Genomic DNA, 27,016 nt, shown 5'->3' with positions numbered 1-27,016 from the left:
TAAGAAGGTTTATTTTAATTAAGTGATTTCATGATGAAACATGGTCTTAAACAAAATAGAGATCAGTATGAAAATAAAATTATACACAGAAAATTCTTTTCCCCAAATGTTTTTCAGTAACAGGGAATACAACACAACAGTCCTGTATTCAAATTATGTAAATCTGTGAGCAGTCAAACATTATAGTACATTCCTTGAAGCCAGGCACAATGACACACATTGTGTGCCCCCATAACATACTCAACACATTTTCTATCTGTTCTCTCTGCCTCAAAGAAAAAAAATCATGAAATGTAATGCAGTGTAAATGGGGAAAAGGGGGGAAACCGTCTTAATGCTTGAAGCATGTATTCCCCATTTAGTGTTTTGTGAAAGTTATGTACCAAATTCAGATGAAACTGAAACTGGCTTGTAGAAAGATAGAAAAACTTGGAATTGTATTTGATATACAGTCTTGTGAACACTTAACTGAAAAGTATGGAAAGGATTAAAAAATACACTGTGTTCTACTTAAAGCTTAGAAATAAATATGCACTCCGTATTCTCAGTGCCTGAAATTCTTTAAAAACAAAGAACTTGGTATAAAATTATATCAAGTAATTGTCAAAAATGAGGAAGATGCACCTATAATCCTGTTAGATTCTGGATGCCTGCATCCCCACTACAAAATCTTGTAAAACTACACACTTTTAAACATGCTGAATAACCCCAACTGTAACCTAGCAAGGGCAGGAACATCGACTGACTTGGGGGTAGCAGCATTCCACACCACATCCCTCATTACCTTCTTCTCCTCGAAAGATCTCCCTTTCCATACTGTACCAGCCCTTACAAGTACAAATGCTCAGTCAATTATTCAAAAAGCAGCCTTGCTGATCAGGATTCATGGATGCCCTCAAGGCTATGTCATTCCTAGGAAAAACAGCGTGCAAAGAAAAAGCATCCTCCAAATCAAATCCTCCAATCAAAATGTGATTGATGTAGTTAGTATTATCATAATTCTCCACCTCCCTGCAATGCTGATAATAAACAGCAGTCTCCTGAGTGTTGCAGACTCATTGCAGAAAAATGTCCTGCTGTGTGGAACTACTGAACCAGTATGGTTCAACATGGGAGCTGTCTTCTCATTTAGAACTTCAAGTTTTATATAAAACTCCTACCATCTCAGTAACCATGTTGAAGAAGAAAACTCACAAGGAATTCTTATCTTGACTCTCATATTAACTCATTCAATAGTCTTGTCTTTTATGTAAAAAAACAGGTCAACTTTTAGGTACAGAAACCCACCATGAAACCCTCCCATCCTCTTACACAGTATTTTTTTGGATAATGTCATTAGTGTGTGAATGGAATCAAGACTTGCATCAGCTTGGCTAAAGTTAACCTAGGTCATTGAGAATATTCTAATTACCCTAAGTGAGCTTTGGAAATGCTACATCAATCCTTGTCTTTGTGGAAATGCATGGTTCTTATACAAACATAATGTACGTCAAGTATCTTTAAAAAAACCAAAAAGCTGCATTTTGACATGTCTAAACATTAGGGATTTGGCCCATCACATTGAAAAGGAAAGTCACCATTGGTTGTGATGATCTAACCTTTTATCAGAAGTTGTATCCCTTGCCAAATGCAGATAGCAATAAATAGTCATTACTTGTACAAATAAAAAAAGGCTTCCAGACACCACCCTTATTTTATTTAGAAGCCTTAGTTTTCCTGAAAATAGCCCAAATAAAAAAACAAACCACCCAGTCCCAATAAACCAAAACAAAAAAGCTAAACCACATAGAAGTAAATTTTCTGACTGTGTACTTAGATTTTCAAAAGCTAATAATCAGTTAAAGCACATCTTGCAGTTGCAGTAACACCAGTGTATTTCAGGATGAACAGTCATTTTTTCCTACGTGCATTATCATAGCCTAATTTTCAAGCAGGAAGTATCCTGTTTTATATCCCAGGGGTCATCTCAGTTCACTGTCCTGCTCCCTATCCTGGAAGTGATGTTCTTTTTCTGTCCCTACTCTCAGACTTGTCTTCACTCCAGCACTTCTCCGTGGCTGTTATCTTGTGTGCTGCGTGGAACTGCCTTGTCTTATCATTATAGCACCTACAATTACATTCCTTCTTAGAACTATTTATGAGGCTTCTGAGATTTATTTTCGTACTCATACAGTAATCTACTTTAAAATTAGTGAGCTCCAACGTCTGACTGCAGTCAGCACGGCAATCAAATATGATGTCTCAGCAAAATCCCCTTTTATTGACCTTATACTGCTGGATGGGCATTTCTAATTATGAAAAATGTAATCCTCGTTCAAAATGAAAGATGTTGAATAGTCGATGGAGTGTGTCACGAGCTGCTTGTATTGCAATTAGCAGGCATCACAGATAGAACCAGCTTTTGGGAAGAATCCAGTTCAAGGGCTGCAGGAGAAAGCCTCCAGCTGTGGAAGGCACAGTCCTCACTACAGTAAGAAATCTCCTACTGCTGTGATTCCTGGATCAGCATCCCCTGCCCCACTGCAAAGGCTCTGCACCCACCTGGCCAACAGCCTGGGGCAGCCCATGGGGACCACAAATTCTGGCAATATAAAACATTGCAAGCAAAATCCCCTGCCTCAGTTATTTCACAAAACCAAAACTGAAAGACATTTTACCCTTGGATACCTAATCAACTATTTAAAAAAAAACCAAACCTTTATGACTATTTTTCTTTAACCACTCAGTCTTGGTATCAGTGTAACAGTGATCCTGTTGACCCTGGACTGAGGGACTGCTTTTGAAAGCAAACCCAAAGCCAGAGTCTTACTTACTGATACTACAGCTACAGTCAGTGTAGGTGGTCAGCAATTGTCTCTGGGTGATTGTAGGATTATGTGCAATCAAAAGGGACAGGATGGATGGCTTTGGAAGGCAGCCCAGAATAAGGGAGACCAGAGTCCTGTCGAGTTCTGTAGGCCTATACATTTAAAAGCTAATTGATGTCAGCACAAAAGTATGTTAAATTAGTTGAACAATATACCTCCTGAGTGCTTAACAAAAGCCTCAAAGTAGGCAAGGATTTTTCTAATATGGGCTGAATGAAAATCTCAAAGTTCTGAAAACAAGAAACAACTGAAACCCAAAAGATAAAGTTTTGTTATTCTGAAGTTTTTTAACAGGCAAAAGGACTGAGAGCAGCATAGCTCACCTCCCTTTCACATCCATCATAGCTTTGAGAAATTTGTCAGAATTAATCTCTAGTAAAAATTTTAGAATAATTATTCTGCAATGTAATCTGAAAAGAAATGTTCAAATTTTGAATGATTGATTTAGAAAGGAGCTAATCAACAACAGTAGCAACTATTTCACATAGCCCTCAGGAGGTATTTTTAAATGCATTTTGAATACATACAGATACTTCAATGGATCATAACCATTCCAGCAGTCTTTGACCGTCATCCTTTTTCTGACAGTCAGGAGGAACCTTTCTAAACAGTGGCCAGAAGGTCAGTCATGCAAAACAGAATTATCAAATACTCATGATTTTACCTTAAAATACCTACAGCATAATATGGCTCTGAGCAAAGCCTATGAAGTCCTACAGGGAAAAAAACAGTAAAAATACTGAAAGTGTTTAAATAAAAAATATTTCATAGCAATGAACATCCTAAATAGTAGTAGCCTGGTGCCAAAATTCAGTCAGTCTAAAGCTGAACAGAAGCACTATAAAGTTTATGGTCTGTCTGGAAACATAAACCAGCTTTCATTGTGAAAATTCTGTGTTTGGAGGGTCAGCATTGTAATTCTGCATACTGCTAACAAAAGTGGGTTATACTGCCTTTACAGTAAAGTTATTCTTTTCCTCTGCTATTTACCTAACATATATTTAGTTTCCCAGCAAACAAATTCAAATTGAATTTCAAATTCAACCTCCCAAATTCTTTTTTATTGTAAAGTATTTAGGCCAAAGGGTGGACTAGTCCAACAGCAGCCACTGTAGTTGCACTAACAAAATTGTAGAAAATTTTTTAATTAAACTGATGAGCCAGTCAACCCATAGCATTTCTGCAGTTCTGTTTTATAGCACATAATTGAGCCAACATGCAAACAGTTTAAGAAGCCAGCTTTGAGTAATTCTTCTGAAATTTTGCTAGCAGTTCAACTGCTTGCCCAGAGAGAAAAGGATGAGAAGGGGAAATAGCAGTAGATGAAAGCTACACCTGCAATCTTATGACTGGAGATCAACCATCTGCTCAATTCCCATTAGTGCTAACAGGAATATATTAACCCTCCACGTAAAATAAGTGGCAGGAAAAACAACACTATTAGTATAATTTAATGCAAGTAAGTTTCATTCACTGAAAAGAAGTAACTTGCTTTATGCTATGGGAAGTGAACTTCCACTGGCCATTCAAACACAGCTGCTGAAGATTCCCCTGATGTGAACAGGGATTTCCTCAGCCCAGAGACAGCGTGCTTCAAGCAGCTCCATAAACTCTGCTGCTACCGCTGCAGAAACGCAGCAAACATCTGCAATTAATACTGCTGAGATTACATTTAACAACAAGATGATACCATTGCAAATGCTTCAAAAGGAATTATTTCTTAAACTTTCTTTTAAAGGATTAAAAATACACAAGAAACCACAAACCTCTTCTCTTTCCTATAATTTTAAACTGAGCAAACTAGCAGTCCGGTGCTCTGCCAGTCCAGCTCCTAAAGAAGCTTTGTGTGATGTCCTGCCAGGATGCTGCTGCCTAGATTTTCAGTTTCCCCGAAGATTACAGATATCCCCTGCCCCTGTGTGACCCAGGGTTAACTGCTGCCATGTGGAGTTCATGTGGTGCCCATAAGCAGGCCTGTGAATGAATGCAGAAGAGTTCATCCCACATACTCTCTAAGCCATGTTAACACTTTTCATGGTGGAGTCAGTACAAGGATAATGATGTTTAAAAGCAAAAGCAGGCAAATATTTGATGAATACTAAGGGAAAACAACAGGCAGAGAGGGGGTGAGGAAAAAGGTCTGGATAGAAAGGCTTTCCTGTTGTGCCCTGCCAGGTGCTGCTGGCAGTGTGACAGAGGTGGCAGATGGCTGTGCCCTACCTGCTGTGGCCAAAGGCACCACTCCCCTCACAGCTGCTGGCCTGCAGGCTCTGAAAGGGTGACTGCTTGCTACAGCAGGTGCCACACTGCACAACTTCATTGATTCCAAGCTTTTGTGGTGTATTTAGGAGTGTTCTGGCTGTAATGACTGCCAGCAGCACCAGGTGAGCAAACATACCTCTGCTGGGCAGGGGAGAGGGGCCCTGGCCCTGGCATGTACAGGACAGAGGCCACTCTGCTGCCAGCCTGCCCAGGCTGCAGTGACCTGGGAGCTGCTTCTTGGCTGGTGATGTGTGGCTCCATTCCCAGCAGAGCAGGAAATATGGGCACCTCACTTAAATTCCTGCAGGGACATCCCCTGCCAGCCTCTGTGTGATGGAGATGGTGCAGGTTAAGTTAGTATGAGTTAACATTGGCTGAAGGGACTCTTCTACTTTTTTCTTTCCTGAATGCAAAGCTCCTTAGCACCATCTGGAAAAACTCTGAGGAGGAGATACACAGCTTTGGAAAGGCTCCCCAGCCTTTCTCTGGGAGGACCCTCATCCCTGCTACACTGTGTCTGTCATAAGCAATTGCTTAGTGGTTGCCTGCTGCAGTTAGCTGCAGGACATGAAAACTGGCTTTCCCCTGGGACATGATTAACAGGAATGGCTTCAAAAAACCAAAGGGAGAACATTCCAAGCAGTTACCGGGAGATGTGGGTATTTGACTAAGCTCAGGCTTCCTTTCCTGTACTCCCTTCCTTGCTAATCCCTTCAGAGCAGCAGCATCACTTACACCATCACAAAGGGCCAAGTGCTTGAGGCAGCACAGGGAGCTGTACCCAGCTGACACCTCAACCTTCACTCAGTGCTTTTCTGGAGTCCCCCAGGGGATGTTCGCAGCAGAGGAGGAAGCAGCAACTTATCCTTAGTCTCTCTTGGGTTTAGTGCTACAAAGGTTCTGGATTGATTTTTTTTTTTAATATTTATCTATTTTCTAACTGACAGCTGCCCCACCGGTGACCCTGTCACATCTTTACAGAATACCAGATTATCATGGCTGATTTAAATTATTTTTACATGCATAAATACAGAACAAATGGGTGCAGCAGATATATTTAAATAAAAATTGACAAGATGCGTTTATTGTTTTAGTTTTGTACAAAAGCATAACTTAAAAGGCAAACTAGTATAAACTTACTTTGTGCCAAATATTTAAACTTTTCATTCCAAAGAGTATCTGGTTCAAAACTTGTAGATACAGTTTCCACCTGGGAAATCTCTTTTTTAAGACCACAGATAACACAGTATTGTAAAATGAAAATTCTGTAGTCCTTCGACCAATCAGAAGTTGCATTCTACTCCGAGTGCCAGAGTTTTAGCTACTCAGTGAATGGATCCTATGAAACATGAGCCATGCTGGAGTGACCTGCTGAAAAGTCAGTTTGCCTACTGCTCATTCATGTTCTGAAAAGAGATGTGCATTAGCACCTGTGACATGCAATCTTAGCAAAGACTGATAAATATACGTGTAGAAACAGGGCGATGTGTTTGGACTTTTCTTTGCTACTTCATACCAGCCAGAAGTAGCCTAAGAAAACCTAAGTTACTTAAGAGAGTCCCAGATGTCATGCAGAAGCTCAATTATTCTTGAAATAAAAGAATGCTTTCCCCCTGATTTTGCTTTTCCTTTGCACATGTGACATTTCCTCAGCAAGTCTGAAGGGCTTTCTCAGTCACCACCACAGCTGCAGCTGCCTTCTGCCTCGGCGGGTGGACTGGCAGTCTCTGCTGATGACATCTCCAGGGATGCTCGCCTCCGCTGGAAAAAACCTCCCACCAGAACAAGCAGGACACCTCCCTCAGATGCCCCTTCAAGAGCCTCCAAAGTGAGAAGGTTACTTCAAAAGCTACTTTTCTCACAGAACAGGGCTTGCTGTGCTGTGGCGCTACCAGAAGGGCCAGCACAGAGCTGGGTTTGCGTTCTTGTCATCCAGTATCCGAGCACAACTCCTGGAATTTTAAAATGTGGTGGATGCAGTGCGTGACAGCAGCTGTGCAAGAAACAGGGCACAGCTGCACAAGTGTTCCACAAGACCATCTGGAGGAAAAGTACCAAAAATAGAAGCAAGCAAGCCTTGTGTATTTCAGCAAAATTAAGCATAAAGAAATCGGTGTCCATGCAGTGTTTGATATGCCATAAAAACTGCTTCAAATAACATTTGATAAGAAAACTATTTATCAGTGAAAACGCAAGCTTGGACACTACGAACAGTTTACATCTTGTAGGTGTTCACTGATACAGGACAGTGGCATTATGATCAGTGGCTCACCTTAAAGTTATTCATGGTTTTCCAAATGAGCTAGTGTTTTACAGTGCTGTACAAATAAAAAGTTGTGGGGAGCATATGAAATATCTGTATTAAACTCCACTGCATTAAGTTATCCAATGCATGAAAAATGACCCGGATGCATTTAAAATAAATGCATATTACAATATCACATATAGTATTATAAAATTATTACTTATGTGCACAGTCCTGATATCTATAGACATGGCACTGTGAAGAAAGCCTGGTTTCTAAGCATTTTTATAGATATTTGATAGTGATGCAATTTGCTATCAGTCAGATCATAATGTCCCTTCAACTTTGGTACATTCAGTGCAAAATATTTTCGGGAGTTTTTTACTCTTATAAAAATAAAAGGCATTTTTTCCCTGGAGAGTGCTTAAAGAATAAACACTAGCAGAATGTCTGTTCAAGCATGGAAAGTGACAAAACAGAAATAACACTTTTGTTTGCTTGTTTCCTGTTTACACTCTAAGAAACATAATATAATGAACCTATAAAAATAAACAGAAGTCACTGTGTTAGGGTTTTTTCCTGATATGCTGTGATAAATTGCTAGTTTCTTCTTAAAATAGTTTCCATGCAGTATAAAGCATAAAATCAGTCTTAATAAGTTATTAAGTTCATTGTAACAGCTCATATTTTGTCATACACACCACTTGCAAACACATTTCCACAAACCCCCTCAATGCACAAGCCGTTGTTGTTACATCCTTTGTTGCTGACTTTCCTTCCAACTCATTTCTGCCCCAGGAACTTGAGCTCTATGGTGTTCCCCATGCAGGCACTCGTAGTCTTAGGTAAAGCAAGTGTTGGATATGCTGTTATAACATATGGCATAAAGTAATGTATGTACCTTCATGAATTTAAAAAAAAAATAAAATTATAAAAGTTCAGCTGTATACTTTTTTTGATAATTTACTGGGTAGGTAAGGGGCTGCATAATTTCACATTTTGACTTGAATTTTCTATTCAACAACTCTGATGAAATCCAGTCCTTGGGTACATGTCAGTTTTGCAGTAGCCAGATGGATCCCAACATGACATCACATTTCTGGTTTGCTCAGAACATAAACTTAAGAAGTGTAGCCATCCCAAAACCCCATGGATTGCAAGACTTGGCTTTCCCTGCACACCAAGCACACTCTAGTTTCACTGTCGAGAATTCTGCCACTACCGCAATGCTTTTTAATTGCTTCACAAGCTCCTTTGTGGAACCTCATTATTTGAATTGCACCATGAAACAGTTTTCCTCTAGGAAATCCAATACAAAAGTTCATTCATTCCTTGAGAAGACAGATCCACAAAAGTCCAATGAGCTGGGCACTGTGGTTTGTGTATCACTCAAGTCCAAAAGTACTTGTCTCTTCTACTGCTGTCAACAGTTTTTCATATAACATAGAGAATGATGGGTAAGGGGGAAGGTCCAGACGATTGAAACAAGTGTGAGCCCTGAGGGGAAAAAGAGAGAGGAGGTAAAGAAGTGTATTATTTGAAAAGTTCAAAAGAGAACACACTGACTGGTATGTGCTTGAATAGAGATGGGCAGATAGTATTATTTTAGAAGACTTTGTTCTGTCAAATGATGTTTTCCAATTGAACAGGTAGTGAGGTTTAATCTACTTTCTTCTCATTAAAATAAGCCAGTAAGAAGCATTTATGAAGGTCTTTAGAAACATACTGACAGTCCAAAAGGCATGGGATAAATTTTGTCCATCAAATGTGCATGAAGAAAAAAAATGATTTGGCATGGTACAATTCGAACAGTCTGGTCTGAAATCTTGGTTTTAAATGTGTCTTCTGAGATGTAGCCTTTCTTTTCTGTATGGATGATACTTGAATACTGTATTTGTAATGATAAACAAGATATTTCCATATGTCTCAAGATCTACAGGAAACAATCCCACAGTGGTCAAAGACAGATAAATTACATGCTCTTCCTTCTACAATGTCCTTGGCATATGGCTGGTGTTCTTGAGGCGTTACTGCTTGTGATGATACTCCCAATGGACATATCTGTCCTAGAGGCCAGCAGCTTTTGGAATTACACAAAACCATGCACAAACCTCTAGCAACCACCCTGCTTTCTTAAGAGGGCGACCATGCAATTTATTTCTCAGTTTCTGAAGTCCATCTACTTCCAGTTTGTTGACACATTTGGAACAGCCTCTCAATACCTCTTCCAGGGAATGAAAAGGGAGATAACAATGGTTTCTCTTCGTAGTGGAATCATAGATATCATTGCCTGACCTCAGGGCATGCTAAGGATGATACTTTCTAAAACACTGTGGTGGATGAGCCTGCTCTAATGAAATCGATCATGTAACTATTAATGTGATGGGTTCTTGAGGATGAAGTGATGCAGAGAGAAACTGGAAGAGGCATCTCTTCTGTTCTAAAGCTTTGTTACAAAGCCTCACTTTAGACTGATTTTAGTATTTTGCCAGGTCTCTGTTTACAAATACTTCATTCTTTTGCAATAAAATACATCACAGAGTTATTTATTCTTTTATTTATTTAATTGAAAACCAAACTCCTCCTGCAGTGCCCTGCCCTTCATCAGTATGATCTGTATTAAGTGTAAATATGTAACATGTTAATGGAAGCAAGCTCTGTCTTTACAGCAAATGCAGCTCGTCATTTAACCTAACGAGTCCCACAATCCAGCTGTCTATCACAGACCTGTACAGACTTCCTTTGAGCCAGAAAGTGCTGCCTTCCATGTGAGCAAATTCATTAACTGCCACTTTAAGTACCTCTCAGCTCCCAGCTATGGGAATGGAACATGGAGTGAAGTGGGTTAATCTCACTTGTTAAAAAACCCAAGAGTCTATTACAAACTGAAACTCATTGAAGCTGAAACACCCACTCAGTTACAGCCTTGTAGTGTCATAAAAATATCAGGCTGAAGATATGTATATACAGCACACTATTATTATAAACACAGTCCAAATACCAAATAAGCTATCACTTAAAAAAACCACTGCTTTTAGCAGCCTCCCCAAATACTGTAGTACCCTTAGAAGAACACCGCTGCTACATGCTGTAGTGCAGCAGAGATGGCATTTCTCTACTCTGTTCCAGAGGTCTGGTAAAACTTTTCTATCCAGTCATCTCTCTTAAGGTTTCTGGAGGAAAAGCCTCCTTTGCCTCTCCAAAAAACCTTATAAAATAATATCTGTGACATAGATTAAATTATTCCATTTCCCGCAGAGTACTTTAAAAAAATTGAAAATACTCTTTTGAAGACAAAGACCAATTTAAGCCCAGCAGCAAATGGAACTCCGTGATCCCTTGAATTCAGTGTAGAGTGTTGGAGAGTCTTAGGCAATTAAGAGCCTAACCACATGCTTCTGCTCCATGGGGCTGACAGCCACTCATTAGAACTATGGATCATGCTGTGTGGGCTGTAAAACCACAAATTATAAAAGACACAGTATATAATTAGCAAGGGATTCATTATGAACTGGTTTAATAGTAAGCTGGCATGTTGTTTACATTTATTAAGAGAACTGAGTTTTATCTTATTTTGAGGGCAATTTTGAAAATGGAATCACTTACTGTGGAAAACCAAGTAATTAAAAAAGACAAAAGCAAGACCTTTGTCTTCTGAGGCGATGCATGCTTTTCCAACCCCAGCAAATAACTTCCTAAGTCCTTGAGAGAAACGTGTTTTTTTCCTTCTGGGTAGTATCTCCCCATTCCAACATTTCAAACCACATGGCCACCAACTGTTCATCTTCCTGGGCTCACATCTCATGACAACATAAAAACCCATCTTGGTGCCTAAAGTCTAGATTCCCAGATTCCAAATTAAACTCCCCTTCATTTTGATTACTGTAGTAGAAGCAAGTGACAGGCTTAAAATGCAATAGTCAAACATAAATATAACTTTCAAGTGAATCATCACATGCATGAATAAATAATGTACAGCAATGAACCTGGAACCAATTTCTCAGCATGGGAGTGAACTGAAAGAGTAACAGTCCCTCCCCTAGTTTAGTCTGATCTGTAATTCAGTGCAAAAGAAGGAAGTAGTAGTGGCACTGGCACGGCAATAGTTAGCTAGACCCGTAATAATCAATCCTTCCAGGGCATTTTACATGCTACCTAGTGTAAAAGAGGATACAAGCTCAGCAACCTGACATGTGCCTTACAGAAATCTCACTATTTGGATTCAGCAGAACTGATTACACAGAAGTCAGAACAGTGGGAACTAGGCAAACATTTAGTGAAAACTTTTGTGTTTACATTCACAGCTGCTTAGGCCACAGCCACATACCTAAGTGACTATCCTAGCTGCCCTTTGTGTCTCAGACAAGGAAGAAGAGATGGGGATGGGCTTTCTTATGTGTTTTCAGCACTGCAGTAGTGTTTTTAGAAACAGAGGAAGAAACAAAGTCCACTGACCTGTTAAATCTGCACTTTTGCCACCCCTGCACCAAGCACTATCAAATTTCACAGGCACTCCTGCTAAGAGGGCACTTTGCAAAGTACAACACTGCCAGGAGTGAGTGATGGGCCTTAACATAAAAGCTTTAGTTATCTGAGAATCAGTAAGAGTCAGAGAGTCCTAGGGCAGCGTTCCCCGCAGATCCAGCAATGTGTTGACACATGCTGGGCTTGTTAGGAAACCTCTCGAAAGTTGCTACTCGGGGTTGTAGTTACTGATATGTTACCTCCAAGCCAGCAGTACCCAGTGTTTGCGCGGGGAGTCTCAGAGGCTGCTGAGACCCAGGCTGAAGCTGCACTCCATCCAAGAATATACACGTGCAAAAATGCAAACAGTGCTTTTGGCTTGGGGCTTAACCCACTTAAGTACAAACATGGAAGATGCTTCATTTTTTATGAGATCAAGGTTCCCCATGTGTGAATACCCAGAACTGCTTGCTCATGATGACCATAGGTGTTTGTCACACACAGTTTTTATTTTTTAATTCTCACATTTGTATGCTAAAAATGATCCAGAGAGACAAAAATCAAACGTTTCCTAACCAAGGGAAACAAGTGAAATTTCAATGAATGATACAACTTCTTAAATGTGAGGAGTTGGCATTTCCCCCAAACTTGATGAACAGCCTATGATTGCAAAGATTCTCAACGTGTTTCTCCATATTGCACTTTTGGAAGCAGTTTTATTCTGCAATTTATTGCAACCAGGGTTCTGCATAAGCTTTCCAGAGGAAATTCTGAACATCCTATTCTGGCAGGTCCTAACCATTTTCCATGCTGCAAGCTCTGCTTGCAAGCACCGGGAATTTCAGCTTCAGAGAATACATGGAAAAAATCATGCAATCTTTTTTCTTACTTAAACTCACAAAAAAGAAAAATCTTGAAATTTGAAGTCAGAAATTATTTTTCTAAAAAGTCACAGCTTTTACTTCTTAAACAAAATCAAAACTAGACCATAGGCCAATCATAATCAAACTATAAAGGAGACTTATTGGGCTACAAGATATTACCAAGCCCCCAGATGAAACAGAATATTTGAGATTAAACTGATTTTCAGGATTTGGATTCCTTTCATCCTCAATTGCCTGGCTCTCATTTGTGCTGTAAACAGGAAATATGGCTTTGTTTAAAGGCCACCTGCAGTGCCTGTGGATTTCACAGCACCACTTCTGAGTCCAGGACCTTCTCCATGTGGTTCTGATGGCAGGAGCCAACCCAAGAGACATTTCTGTCTTTGACCTTGTGCTGGAGGAAAAACCTACAGGTTGCTGGTCAGAGAGACTCTGTGTGTCTCTGACAGCCACCCTGTGTCAAAGATGAGACTCTGAATGCAAGTTAATCCCAAGGCATCTTGTTTATGAAGAGTGGGTTTATGATTAGGGTTGAGTCTCCTCCATGGATCAGCCCAGCCCAAAGCTGCCTTCAGAGGCTGTACACAGCATAATAAAGCTGAGGTCTGATGAAGCAGAGTTAGGTTGCCCACACTCCACACACTAATCTGTGTCTAACCACCTCTAATCCATTCTAGAGGCTGCAGAATCACAGCTCTTTCACAGGTGAAAGAAAATCTCCCAGCTATCAGTATGATCACAGTAAAGACAAGAACCTGTCATTTTTTCAATGAAGAAGCCAAGTGAAGGTATTTTTTTCATCACATGTTAATATTAGTCTAGTCCTGGTATTGTTACCATGGTCCTCTGAAAAGAATTCTTTTTTCTGCTGTAAAAATTGGAAAGGTTTGTTTTTTGTTTTTTTTAATCTTTTCATCCTATTCCTCTAAACCTGCCCTACCCAATATAAATTTCAAGGGCTTGTACAGCTCAACTCCTGCTTTCATATCTTGGACTCTCACACTGTTCCTTTACCTTCTTCACCTATTTCAATTGATCTTACTTGTTCTCCTTGAAATCCTTACTTTCTCTTGTCTCTCTTGCTGCTTCTCAAGTGAAATTAGTCCCTCCCAACCTATTCTGCACTCACAACTTGCCTCTTCAGTATTTGTTAACACTTGACATCAGACCAAACATAAAAAATTTATTACTAAACTGTAATATAAAGCCTGTGTCTGATGCAAAAAATATGATAGTAGCTTTCAGTCAGACATCATCACAAGAGCTATTTCAAGTCATGTTAAGTTTTGCTCCTAACTTGTGAACTGTACATTCAGTAAGTAAATACATGCACATTTAATCAAATGTAACAAAGAAAGTCAGAAGTAGCTATCATTCTAAAATAATTTTCCATGATAAAAACACTACAATATGTATGTCAGCCACAGTTACACTGCCTTGTCCATCTTAAGGGAACAAAGCTGAGTTCAAACCAAAATGGATGCATCAGACGCTGCAACAACGGGGAAGGAAATTTGCATGTAAGGGAAAGTATATTTGCATATTCAGTGAAAGCAAGTTGTTAGTGTTTGTCAAACAGGTGCTCTGTTACCCCAGAGAGTGGCACTGGGAAGACACCCTGGCATTAGTGCCCCCAGAGCTGTACCTTGGAAGAGCAGTGATCTTCCCCCACTTCTCCACGCAGAAGCGCCTGGGCCCGTTGCTCCCCCGGAGAGAGGCAAAGCCTTCGTAGGGAATGCTGGAGGTGCCTGTGACAAACTGCCAGCACAAACACACGTCAGGACAGGGCCTGCACACATGGGCTGGGGAGACACTCACAGCAGCACACACTTTTGGAAAAGCATTTGCAAAGCAAGGGAATCCATGAGGCACAAGCAATAAATGCTACTTTACATGGAGGCTAAGGGCAAACGCACCACTTCCTGGCTGGGCTCTACAAGAGGCAACTTAACAGATTAATCTCCTCCAAAGGTTTTTCTGCTGCATAAATACTGTAGAATAACATGCTATCAGTATCCAGTTACTCAGACTTAAGCCTAAGTGAGTTTTTTTGCTGCTGTTTCCTGCATTAAAAGGAATTAATACAAAAAGTAATAATGTCAGGTGGCTTTGTGTTATGCCTTTCTAGCTATATAGATTTCCACTGCTTTATAAACCACAGTTAACTCCTGTAAGAAAAGGAGTAAATTCTGAAGGTTAGGTATGCTCACTGACATTTGCTGAAATACTGACGGGTGAGCAGTTTTACTTACAACCTGTCATGATCAGATCAAACCTAGCTTTTAACAGATCACAGACTACTAAATTTGCAATGACCTGGATGTTATAAAACTTTTGACTAAAAGGTGTGATAGGAACACATTTCTGTCTCTCCATCAAATGAGATGTTCCACACTGCTTTTTTACAGTTTTTTTAAAAATACTGAAACGGATTCAAAAAAGAAAATTCTTCATAATTCAGTGATCAGGTGAAAATTCAGAATTGCTAAAACCAGCAGATTTCATATAAGATCAATAACGTGGTATGCTTTGCAGTGGATAGGATGGATGTAACCTGACCTTAAAAAATTTAACTCAGTAGTAAATGCACATGTATAAATATTCTTCTGTTGAGATATTTTGTCCTCCAGCTGCAGAGTGACTGCAACCTGCAGGTTTAGTGAAAATGGAATTGGACTGACTTTAAGGTTTCCATCATTATTTTATAATTTGAGGCCTTGAACTTCCATCTAAGCTTTTTTCCTTCCTAAGCTGTATAAATACTATTAACATTTCTACCTAATGACATAACCATTTACACAGTTTTCCTTTTCTATCTTTAGGAGTCTTAATGTACTTTTAATCAAACAACAGTAAAGGATTATTGACCTCAGCCATTGTAACTTAAATGTAATTTTTAACTTAGAAATCTATAAAAATAGCTGTGAGCTTCTGTCACTTGAATGTATTACATTTAATTTAGCCTCTGACTCAGGCTATTCCCACTAGCAAACATCACCATAATTTACAGGTATCCTAAACCAGGATGGGGCTAGTTTAGCATGAAAATTCAATTATTTTTATGCAGATCAGCTGATTTCTTACCTGTAAAAGTCTTAGTCGTTGTTCATTGTTGAACCTTTCCACAGCAGCCCAAAACCACCGAATTACAATGTGATTGTCATGATAACCTGTTAAAACAACAAGAGCCTTTATACTTTTAGGTGCTATGAAAGTGGTTGAGGAAATAATTAGTAAGCTTTTCCTAGTGTAACCCGAGTCACAATAATGCCATATTCTTTATCCAATTGCATCAAAAGGCAGGAGGGGAGAGAAAAATATTTCTAAAATGCTTAAAAATCCTAAAGGCAGAGAATGAATATGCCATGACAAAAAGAAGTGAGATCCCTCCTGCAAACATTTCTTCCATTAATCAGTCATTAACAGGAATACCAATTCTTGAAATGTTCCAATACTGTGGTATTTATCTATCTAAAGCTACAAATGATGCTACAACCATCTGTATCACAGTATCTCAAATCTTCTGTTCCCAAATCTTCTGTTGTTCTCAAATTATCTCAACTACTAGCCTGCAGCCACCAGGATTTCTGATTTCATGTCAGCTTTGAGTGTGTAAAAAAAAAAGAGGAATCTCTGACTAAGAATGGCTACCATTTCCATTTCTCTCCCACATCTGGGACGTACCCTCCCAGTGTGCAGCTGGCACTTTCTGTGGAGAAGAGTGCTCTGTTGTGCTGTCTGGGCAAGAACAGCCAGGGAAGAGCTGCAAGGGGATGCAATGAAGCAAACTAAAATGGACAAATTACCTTCCCCTGACACTAGCTTAATGTACTATAAATATATCTCATGGGATGGTTCTTTACTGTCTCAAGAGCTGGGTAGTTCCACAGTCCTCGACACTTTCACTGAACAAGTCAAAACTCAAGTTACCTCCTCTGTACTCTGTATTATTTCTCCAATCACTCAAGTCAATTTCTGCTGTTCCAGCTATAACCAGTTCCAGTTCTCTGGCATCAAATACAGACACCAGTCTTGCATCAACCACCTGTGAAAGGAAATGAAATACATAGCAGCTTTCTTCATGTACTGAGTTGTGCCTCCCCATAAAGTCTGTTACTGAGGTATTTACCAGGTATCATTTCAGTAATTCAAAATTCAGATTTTGTCCTTTTAAACAAACAAGTCTCAGAGACCCAATGCAGAAACAGAGCAAGGATGCAGTGTTAATCATACAGTGATGGAGAGTACTGTCCAGTGCAAAGAAGATAACCATACTTTTTACATCAATGACTAAAAATTTTTTTTTACCCTCCCTTCCTCTTCCAGTATCTGCTAGGGCACTTCTGATTGTATCTGGGACCATGTATTTTGGAAATGTATATGAGAAGAAAAATATTTTGGAAAGAGTAAGGAAGTAAATTTAATTTTGAAGCCTTTTACCTCATAGAAACCACGAACTAGACTTTCTGTTTGTTGTACAACTCCTCTCTCAATTCTCCATTTCACCATTCTCTCTATGTATTCTTTCTTGTTCTTTTCAGTGACTGGGATATTGGCACCTCCTGGTTTTAGTTCACGTTCTGTGATCTTAGAACAAAAAAATGACCAAGTGACAACACAATTATTATAAAGTCAAAAGAAGGAATTGTAATAATTCAAATTTTTAAGTTGAAGTAGTTCCTCAAAATCACTAACCAAGCCTGACTAGCAAACCAAAATATGTGAAGTGAGAGAACATATAAAAAATGCTTTTTTCAAATAGTATTTCAAATTCCATTTAGTCTGAGGAATCTATGTAATTAGTATTAAGAATAAGTTGAGAAGAAGTGACTAAAGTAGTGAAGTTTTCTGAATAATACCTTAACAAAGGTGTTGTAATACCTTTGAATGGCAACTTTGCTGCAATTAAATCCAGGTTAACTACCTCTAGGCAAAGCAATCCTAAAGTCTTGATATTTCAGATACTCTCCAGAAAATCTCCTTAACCACAAGAACACATTTGACTGGGCACAAATAATAATTTCTCCTTGGATTTCAACATTGGTTTCACCAGCAGGAATTTTTTTAATACATGTTCAAAGCATCATATAGGGACACTTTTTCTTCTGTCCAAATAAATTTTTATCTGGCAGCTGAATGCACGAAGGAAATGAAGAAACTTGCACACCTGCCCAAAAACTTCTTCATTTACAGTAAATGTGAGATCTAGGATATCGTGTATATCATTGTCTTTCATCCACTGCAAACTCTGGTGAAACTCTTCATCCAGATATTCCAGGTCACTCAGGTCACAGAGTCTGAGAGGAGAAAGAAGAAGAAAACAAATAAATACAGATGATGGCAGCAGCCTGTGCTCAGAAAGTAAACTCAGACAAAACAGACTGTGAATGGGAGCCAAGAGAAACATCAGTAAAGAGGACAATTTCAAATCTCTGTTTATTTGCCTGGTAACAGCAGTTATTATATAACACAAAGTAATTCTGTAAATACACAAAACTCCAGAATTTAATTTGAAGACACATTGCTTCTTAAGCTTATGGTGAGTCTGCCCCATGTTTCCTGTGAAGTACATTCAGGAATTATGAAAATACATACATTGAAGAGACAAAAAATTCAAATAATAAAGGAAATTGTAAGGTTTTTTAACAAGCAAGCAGTGTTCTTTATGTGGCTACACTGCCTCATCTCTCATCATTCGTTGAACTGCTTAGATTTCAAGCTTACCACAAAGGATCTTTTTACCTTTTGCCATACTTTCCCTTACCTCGTCCTTCTTCACTAAAATGATGCTGCTAGCATTTAGGTGTTTTTGAAATACACGTGCAGTAGGAATGGATGAATTACTCCCCACTACTCAAACATGCAATGTTTTATAGAAAAGAAAAAAAGCTTCCAGACTTCTCAAAACCAGCTTTCAAATAAAAAGTAAAGCACCTTACATTCATTGGATCTTAGGTTCCAGACATGCTGAGAAAGCACAGCTCTCATTGTTTCAGCCAGAACAGAAGCAGTAGTTCTGGAAACTAAGTCTGAAGTCTATCAGAGTACAGCTCCTCCAAATGGAGATTGCCAACAATCAGTCTACCTCTGAGAATGGATGGTGCAGTCTAAGTTATGAAGTGATTCATATCCTATCCTGTGAGTCATTACATGACAAATGAATAAGAACTCTATTAATATCTGGAATAAGCCCACAGCATTTCATTGTACATCTTCAAATCTACGATTTTGTAGAATAAAGCTGGTAACAGGGCTAAAACAAAACACGAGGTTCTCATACTGAGCACAAACATCATTCTGAGGTTTTGGAAACAAGGAAATTTAAAAAAAAAATGTATGGAATTAAATCAATTTATTGAATTAGAAGTAATGGTCTGTCTCCTTTGTCAATAAAGTATCATGAATAATCCATACACAAAATGGCATCATTTGATGGGGAAGGAACCAAACAAAAGAGAAGACAGAACAATTCTACTCACATTCGAAGGAGGGCTTTATAAAAGGGTCTTGTAAAAAAGGCATCCAGCAAATACTGATGTATCAGAGCAAGACCAAGAATTCGACCACTAAACCTGAACCTGGAAGAGAAAGAGTTACAGTCGTGATACTGAAACTATGGTTGGTACACTGCTCGGTCATCAAAACTTGCATGTATTTCCAAACAGTATTATTAAATCAGACAGCTATGTCTAAATTGTGGTATTTTTGTTTATTTCTTGGGTTTCTTTAACATTCTCAGTAAGGGACAGGGAAAAAAAAGAATAAAAAAAAGCAAGTCTGCAGGGTGTGGAAAATCCCTCAGATACCTAAGTTACAACTGCTCAAAAAAGTCAAATCCGTATTTAACCCAATCAGCCACTGCCAGAGCAGCCACTTTATAAACACATTATCTCCCAAAATGATATCCACTATCTATTTTCATTTTACACCCCTACAGGATTAAGTTTTTTTCATGTTACAGAGAGGCCAAAGGTTTTTCTACTCTTTCCCAGCCTGACAGCTCATGCTGCCTGTCTTTCCTGCTTACAGTGGCTCCTTGCTCCCTCTTCTGACTGTGGTTAAGGAGGTCTATGTATGTTTTCACAGGGCCAGACAGTTTTTCATGTATTGTAGTGATCTCCAGCCCTATGTCAACAGGATCTGTATCTCCTTTTCTCAGCTCTCTCTTCCTTTATCTTCACTTTGTTGGGTGTGTAAGGAAGAAGTTTGCCAGGGTTGAGATCAGATGGCAGCACCTTGAAATAGGAGGGTCTTTGCAAATATTCCCATGAGAATCAAGATCCATTGTGAAAACTCTTCCACAATTCTAGAACTAGATTAAAGTCTAGTGTTTGTTTTCAAAGTAAATGTTTCTTGAACTTTCTGTTTATGCATCACTTACAACATTTTTCTTGGAAAAATTAGGGCTTTATTATACCTGCTTGTACAATGTTTGCAAGATGAGGATGTGACATGCAGAGCCTTCTCCTTTCCATGCACTAATTGCTTGTCACAGCTGCATTTTCTGAATTCCCCCTGGGGCTGTACAAAACCAGCACTCCCTAAAAGAGATAGGGGTCATGCCTCCTTCATTCCCAAGGTCTCTGGTCCAGCACTGCAGAAGCCAGGGATGAATAAAAGTTTTGGCAGAAGCTGCATAGCACGTAAGGGTTTTCTCTCACCTCTCTGCCAGTCTGTTCTGCCTTTCCAATAGAGACTTGAAGTACTGGAGTTCAACAGGCAAATTGCTTCAACTAACTGAGCTGCCAACCAGTTAATTTTCTTTTAATTTGTAAAATTAGTAATGAGATTCCCCTCTGACACTCATTCTTTATAACTGGCTTTCAAAAAATAGGAACTCAGTGCATATCTGTCCTACAGAGATGAGCAGTTGTCTTTCCGCTATTAATGCAATCCAACTACTAACACAGCAGAATTCTCTGTTAATAGTCACAGCATGGCTTTACAGATTTATGGTGATGCCATGGCTTAAATCAACTGAGGGCGATTTAAACTGGCTTATAATTGTGAAAATGCGATTATGCAAAAATCCTCGATAACTATTTTAGAAGCATGGATAAATGTACGGACTGTTTCAAAGCTGTGTCATCAGCAGTCTTCTCCCTACCCCTGATTAAGGTATCACCACATATTAACTTCCAATAAGTATGTTGGGGTTTGTCCCCTGAGGAGATCTCTGTACTCTTTAGGAAGACTCAAAATTAGACTTAAAATTACATACAGCAATACATGCCTGAAACCTCCCTTCATCCCCTTAGCTGACAAAAAGTCAGTATGTTGTTATTTTTTCTTGCTGTTTTCCTAATACACAAGAGGTTAATATTGCTTTCATGAAATGACTGCTAATGTACAAGAAATGCAGGGAGTTGTGTTTTGAGACAATCCCATGGTACATGTTCCAAATCATAATTTTGCTGACCTTGTGAGAAATAAGATCATTTAAAAACCACAAGAGAAACCAAAATCAGGGAAGTCCAAAGAAATGCAATTATTTTGCTGCTGGTTAAAAAGATCAGATTCTGTGTTACAAGTCTGAGCAGATTTGAGCAGTTGCTCTACAAATGGGAATAACAGAAAATGTATCTGAAAGACAAAAATAAAATAATTCTTACCACTCATGGTGATTGTCTACAAAAGCAGACATGGGACTTATTTGTACTGTGTAGGTATCGTTGGCTGAATATTCAAACAAACCATAATATGGATTGAAGAGCTCCCTCGACACCAGGAAAAAAAACTCTCTTGATGGTCCACTGTAGTCCAACCTTTAAAGAAAAAACCTGATATTACTATGAAGAAACTTTCTTTTTTTTTTTTTTAATCTACATTCCTTACACTATATTTTGATTAAAATTTCGTAAGATTTTAACCAAGACCCTTATCCATGCAGATTGCCTAATGCCAAAGTATGTGGAACTCTCAAGGGACTATTTTAAAATGGAATGGCTTGGAGGACTGGAATGAAGCTCTCCATGTGGGCTGCTCTCAGAAAAAACCTTTGGCTCCAGCTGTAATGGCCTTTTTGCCACAGGAATATAACCAAATAACTGGGGGTGGCTAGGGTGGGGAGGAGGAAAATCATGAAAAGAGCCAAAATCAGACTTATCTGCATCTGACAAATTAACAATGAAAATAAACAACGGTCATGTTTTGTCTTTACAGACTTGCAACCATAGGACAATTTGAGGGATAATATTTCTGTTTCCCCCAGCAATATAGTCTGAGATTGCTTCAGTGATTTATGTTTCTTGGTCTAAATTTTCTTGTCTGTCTTCCAGATTTGAGTGCATTTAAATGTCTTTTGGAGAGTGCACTTCCTTTGTTGTTTTTTTTTTATTGTTTTCTTCTTTTTTTCCCTATTTCAAGATTCCAGTATTAGTGAATCCAAATAACCCCTTCTTCCTGAATGATAAACAAACTCATTGCTGACAATGCACTGAGACTGAATTGTGACATTTGCAGGTCACCAGCAAAATGAGTTAGGTATGATGTTAATGCTCTGTTAGAGTTGGAAAACAGAAAACTAGGGGTTTTCCAGTGGGGAACAGAGAATATTATAACCCTAACAAATAGATAAAAATATACATCTTTTATAGACCAAAGTTTTAATATTTGACTCAAGTACTAAGACAATGCACAGACAGAAGTACCCCCAAGAAGGTCAGCTTTCAGAAAGTTCTGCTATGAATGTTTTGGCTCATAAACTTTTACAAAAGACAACCACAAATGAGAGTTGTTTTTGAGGAAGAAGTTGTCAGGAAAGTAAAGGCTAGGTGCCATTATCAAGCTAAGGACAAACCCTCTTTCCTCAGCTGAATAAAAAACATTTTCCCTTCAGTCACTTGGAAGTATTTCACTTCTGCTAAGCTTCAACAGTGAAGTACTGAAACAGATCCTTACCCTGGCAAGAAAGGGTTGATTACATCAATAAATCAGAGAAAAAAAAAATCAAAAATGGTTTGATACCATAGATAACTGCTGGCACAAATACCAGGAGGAAGTAAAGGGTCACCTGGAAGACTCTTGCAAACTTCTGAGATAATCAGACACACTATGAAATCCTGAGATAGAAAGGAAACTGTGTGTTTGACTATCAGCCATTTCATACAGCTCCCTCTGTATGCAGTTACTGTGAGTCATGTTAAGTAAATCAATCAAGAGAGTCCTGCACTGCCAGTGAGATTTATCCTACAATTAAAGGCTTGGCACAAGGGTGAGAAAACTTCATACAAGAGGTATGCAACCACACAACAGCTGCAACTGTGGGGCATTTGGATATTCAGGACAGTAATATGTTGTTGGCAACATGACTCATGTCTCCTAGGAAGCGCCATTAATACTTCAGATTTACCACTTTTAAATGCAAAGCAGCTTCTCCTAGTAGTTCAAAGAACTCAGGAAAAACAAGGAACCATATTCTTTCTATCTGAATTTTTGTAATGTATCACCACATGAATTATGAGTGTATAAAAACTATTACATGAGCATCACAATTGATGAGTATAGAAACTGAAGAGTTGATGAAGATAAACATTGAGACTTACGACAGAAATAACTTGAACAGCAATAACCATGTCTGAATTGCCCACTCACTATTTTATACACTAATAAATCAATAATTACTAAAATGTTGTATTATGTATGTATTTCCTTACCCATTACTTTATGACTTACATCTCTTTACCAAGAGGAAAAGAAATGCAAAAGCAAACTCCTACTTAAACTCTTAAAAAAGGAGAAGCAAATAGGAAACAATTAACTTTCAGTATTCCTCCTCTCCTCCACCCTGACCTGTCTTTCTTCACCTGGCCAAATGAGTAGCTGGATGTGATACATATCCTTGCACCATCTCTTATGAAACAACACTGTTTGCACACATCCTTTCTTCATTAAAAATACAGATGTGTAAATAAAGGACTGACGTCATTTTAATTTGACTTTGCTCTTAATTAACTTATTCTTTTCCATTAAGGCTAGAGTCTCCTGTAAAGCTGGATATAATGGGGACAGAAGGTGTCACCCCCATTTCCAGGTCACTCTTTGTGTTGCTGAGTGATAAAATGCAAAAGTCTGAGGTCTGATGAAAGGAGATGGTGTATCTGGATCAATCTCTATCTCATGTATGATTTAAAAATTTCCCTTTCATTTTTAAATCTGATTTGAGTCTGCAGCTGTGAAAGTAAAGGCTGGTAGGGGCTGTGTAAAACAGGCCTTGCTCCTGCATCCCCACCCTCCTTTGTCAATACAGCATAATCTCATTGTGTACCAGCCTTGCCATTCCAGTTCTGAGTTTTTCCTCAGACAGCATGGTGATATTATTTATATGAACAAGTCCACACTTGGCTCTCAGCTGTCAACATCCTTTATTTTAAGACTTCACTGCATCTTTATTAAACAGTGAGTGCTTCAGAGTGAACTTTAAACAAACAGCAGGATTTAGAGGTTTTCAAAGACACTAATTTTATCTAATCTTGTAAGAGATGTTTCTATTACAACTTTGCAATTTAAAGACTCACACATTGCATGGCAATAGCACACACTACAGCATTCCAAGAGCTGTGCTGCAGTTTTCTGAATATCATGGAATAAAAGTTTGAATGTATTTACAAATATACTCATGAACTGTTTCAACAACAGACAAGTGGGCTTTAAGAACTGCCAAAAGGGGCACAAATCAAGAGACAAAAGCAGCAAATAGTACATTGTTTCAGTTTCACTAGCAGAGGAAATCTAACCACATCTTGCTTTGCAGAGCTCATCTCACAACATGTAACACATTACACTTTTCATTAGACACGGACTGAGAGTTCTCCGAAGAGGACTTAGAAGTGTGGGGAATATTTGGGTTTTTTTAACAACTGACAACAGCCCAGTTGCTTTTATTTGTGAGGTAGGCCCTGGCCTGGAGAGGCAGTGAGCACCTCCTGCAGCACTGAGGGCTTTCTGCTCCCAGTGCCTCAAACAGGGACTAAATTAAGGACTGAGCCCATAGCCTACTCCGAAAGCACTCTCCCTCCAACAAATGGCAGCTGTCATTTGGTAAGCCCTGCAGACACAACAGCACTGAGAGAAAAGTAATATGAATAACACTAGAAAGTTGTTTGGTTTTTAATTTGCTTTCCCAGCAACATTCTGAGACACACACCAACTATTGGGAAAATTCACACAAGCATTCACATTACTTCTACAAAGGCAGGATATTGCAAAATGCTTAAGAAGCCATCTTGAACAGCTGTAAGTTCTAGGCTTGTGTATGTGGCATTTCCTGACTGCAGTCCTTCCTCTTTTCACTCTAGACAACAAGGCTGGTGAGAGAGAAGATGCAAGACAGAGTTCTCAGACCACAAATACTTTCCTGTTCTACTCACCCTTCTTCCCCAACAAACGTGACATAGAGTTTATTTCTCTGCAGGTCTTTTCTTGAGTAGCCCATGATCTGGTTAAAGGCATCTTCTAGCAAGTGATCTCTCCTGATGATTAATCTGAAGGGCAAAATTATTTTGAAACAGCAATTTGTGAACATGAACCACATTTGGAAACAACCATTTACACTGCAGGATAGTAACAGGGTGATTTCAGAGATACCTGTTTCTGCTGGATAATTTTATCCAGATCAGGAAGCTCCTCTTAGTCTATTTCCTTCAACGGTCTACTTTACATTTCAATAAAATGTCCCTTGTACAAAGAAGTGTAGTTGTTTGTCTACCTTGGTTCTTCTGTAATTAAAGTCTTAAGGGGAAAGGTCCTGAAGCTGGCATTTTCATTAAGTCTGAAATCCTTTTGAAAAGCTGGGTCCCTAAGTGAGTTTTACTGTGAGTAGGAATCTAATTTTTTCCAAAAAAATAAATCTCTTAACACAGAAAATGATAAAACCATGGAAAATCACAGTACGGTAAACCCAGAAACACACACTATCCTTGAGTGTATGATGGTACAAAAGGTCTACAAGGAATGGCAATTATTGGTAGAAAACCCCACTGAAGCATCACGTGTGAAAACGCAATGGACCTTCTGAAAGAAAAATTGTGAAAATGAGGAAGTGTCATGAAGATATAAAATAAGAGGTGAAAGAATCCTCCTTACTTAAACATTTTATAAAAATGTGTTTAACTAGTTTCCTGAAACTTCACTTGCTTTATATTCAAATACTGCCTTCTGTGTGTGCCTGTCAGACGGCAGCTGCTGCGGCCTGCAGGAAGGCAGCTGAACCCACCGCAGGCTCCTGCACAGCCCCTGCTGGCCCTGCAGAGCCCAGTGAGTGCCCTGAGCCATCCTGCCGAGGACATGCAAGGAGAGAACCCAGGAACTGAGCAGGTATCTGGACAACAAGAGGACCCAGGTAGCAGTGGAGCTGTGCTGGGCCCTGCTTTGAACAGGTCAGCACTGCTGCCTGGGAAAGCAACCCAGAGAACACTTCCATTCACATGTAAAATTACAGCTTAAAAATCTACAGTGTGATGGCAAATAGGTCAGGGAAGAAAGGACAGGAAAAAAGGGTGTAAGAAATGGAACAGATATTTCAGGGAACGAATGCTCCCCACCGGTTATTTGCCCAAGCATTCAGGACAAAGTTTTCACAGACAAGATTTTTACTGTTTATGATTTCATTATATGAAACTGCTCAACCTTTGCCTCTTAAGACTTGTCTAAACAATACAATTTTAATCCCATTTCAGTTTGCAGAACTTGTTACAAGCTCACATGAATGAAGTCTGAGCTTTGCATAGATTTCTGCAAAATAAGAGAAGTGACTGGCTGAAGGAAATTAAAAAAAAAAACCCAAAACCAGATAGAAAACCCCCTTTTTATAACAGAGGAAATTATTAAATCATGTTCTAGTGCCTCATGGCTGTGAGTTTGTTAACTGGCACAAGACTTGGCAATTTACAAAATTTTGAAAGTATCTTGTGAGGACAATCCTGATATATAACAGCACATAATCACATGATTAGCAAATAAATGAAGGAGGCAAGGCCTCACTCAAGCACTCTAGCATTCAGACTGCTAAAATAAAAATATTAGCTGTTTTTTAAGGCAATCCTATGTATTTAATAACATTTAACATGTGAATCCTCTTTACTAAAAAGGACTATAGTATCAGGACAGGCAATGATGTACAAAAGACTGGCCTATCTAATTTTTTTTAGTGGAAAAAGATATGAGAAAATGTAACTGTTTATATCATTGCAGTTGCTATAATGGAAGAATTCAGATGCCTCCTATTCTGCAGGCCTCTTCCCAAAGCTCTTTTTGGCACTGTATTGGTAATATTGTCTGTACAAAAACATAGTTGG

General features: G+C 38.9%; 1 protein-coding gene across 3 annotated transcripts in view; it reads right to left on the bottom strand.

Moving 5' to 3' along the window:
• Nucleotides 1–27,016, bottom strand: part of HECW2 (HECT, C2 and WW domain containing E3 ubiquitin protein ligase 2) — a 149,319-nt gene continuing 122,303 nt past the window's right edge. For all 3 annotated transcript variants that reach the window (XM_058839804.1, XM_058839805.1, XM_058839806.1), the window contains 9 exons: nt 25,091–25,204; nt 21,335–21,487; nt 19,202–19,300; nt 17,890–18,019; nt 17,163–17,309; nt 16,653–16,767; nt 15,807–15,892; nt 14,368–14,480; nt 1–8,871 (listed from right to left, as the gene is read on the bottom strand). In XM_058839804.1, the coding sequence (XP_058695787.1) occupies nt 8,760–8,871; nt 14,368–14,480; nt 15,807–15,892; nt 16,653–16,767; nt 17,163–17,309; nt 17,890–18,019; nt 19,202–19,300; nt 21,335–21,487; nt 25,091–25,204 (1,069 nt within the window). In that variant the 3' untranslated portion in view covers nt 1–8,759. The remainder of the gene's footprint in view (nt 8,872–14,367; nt 14,481–15,806; nt 15,893–16,652; nt 16,768–17,162; nt 17,310–17,889; nt 18,020–19,201; nt 19,301–21,334; nt 21,488–25,090; nt 25,205–27,016) is intronic.

This window comes from Poecile atricapillus, chromosome 5 (genome assembly GCF_030490865.1).
Source record: "Poecile atricapillus isolate bPoeAtr1 chromosome 5, bPoeAtr1.hap1, whole genome shotgun sequence".
Taxonomy (NCBI): domain Eukaryota; kingdom Metazoa; phylum Chordata; class Aves; order Passeriformes; family Paridae; genus Poecile; species Poecile atricapillus.
This window is presented reverse-complemented; position numbering and strand designations above follow the sequence as displayed.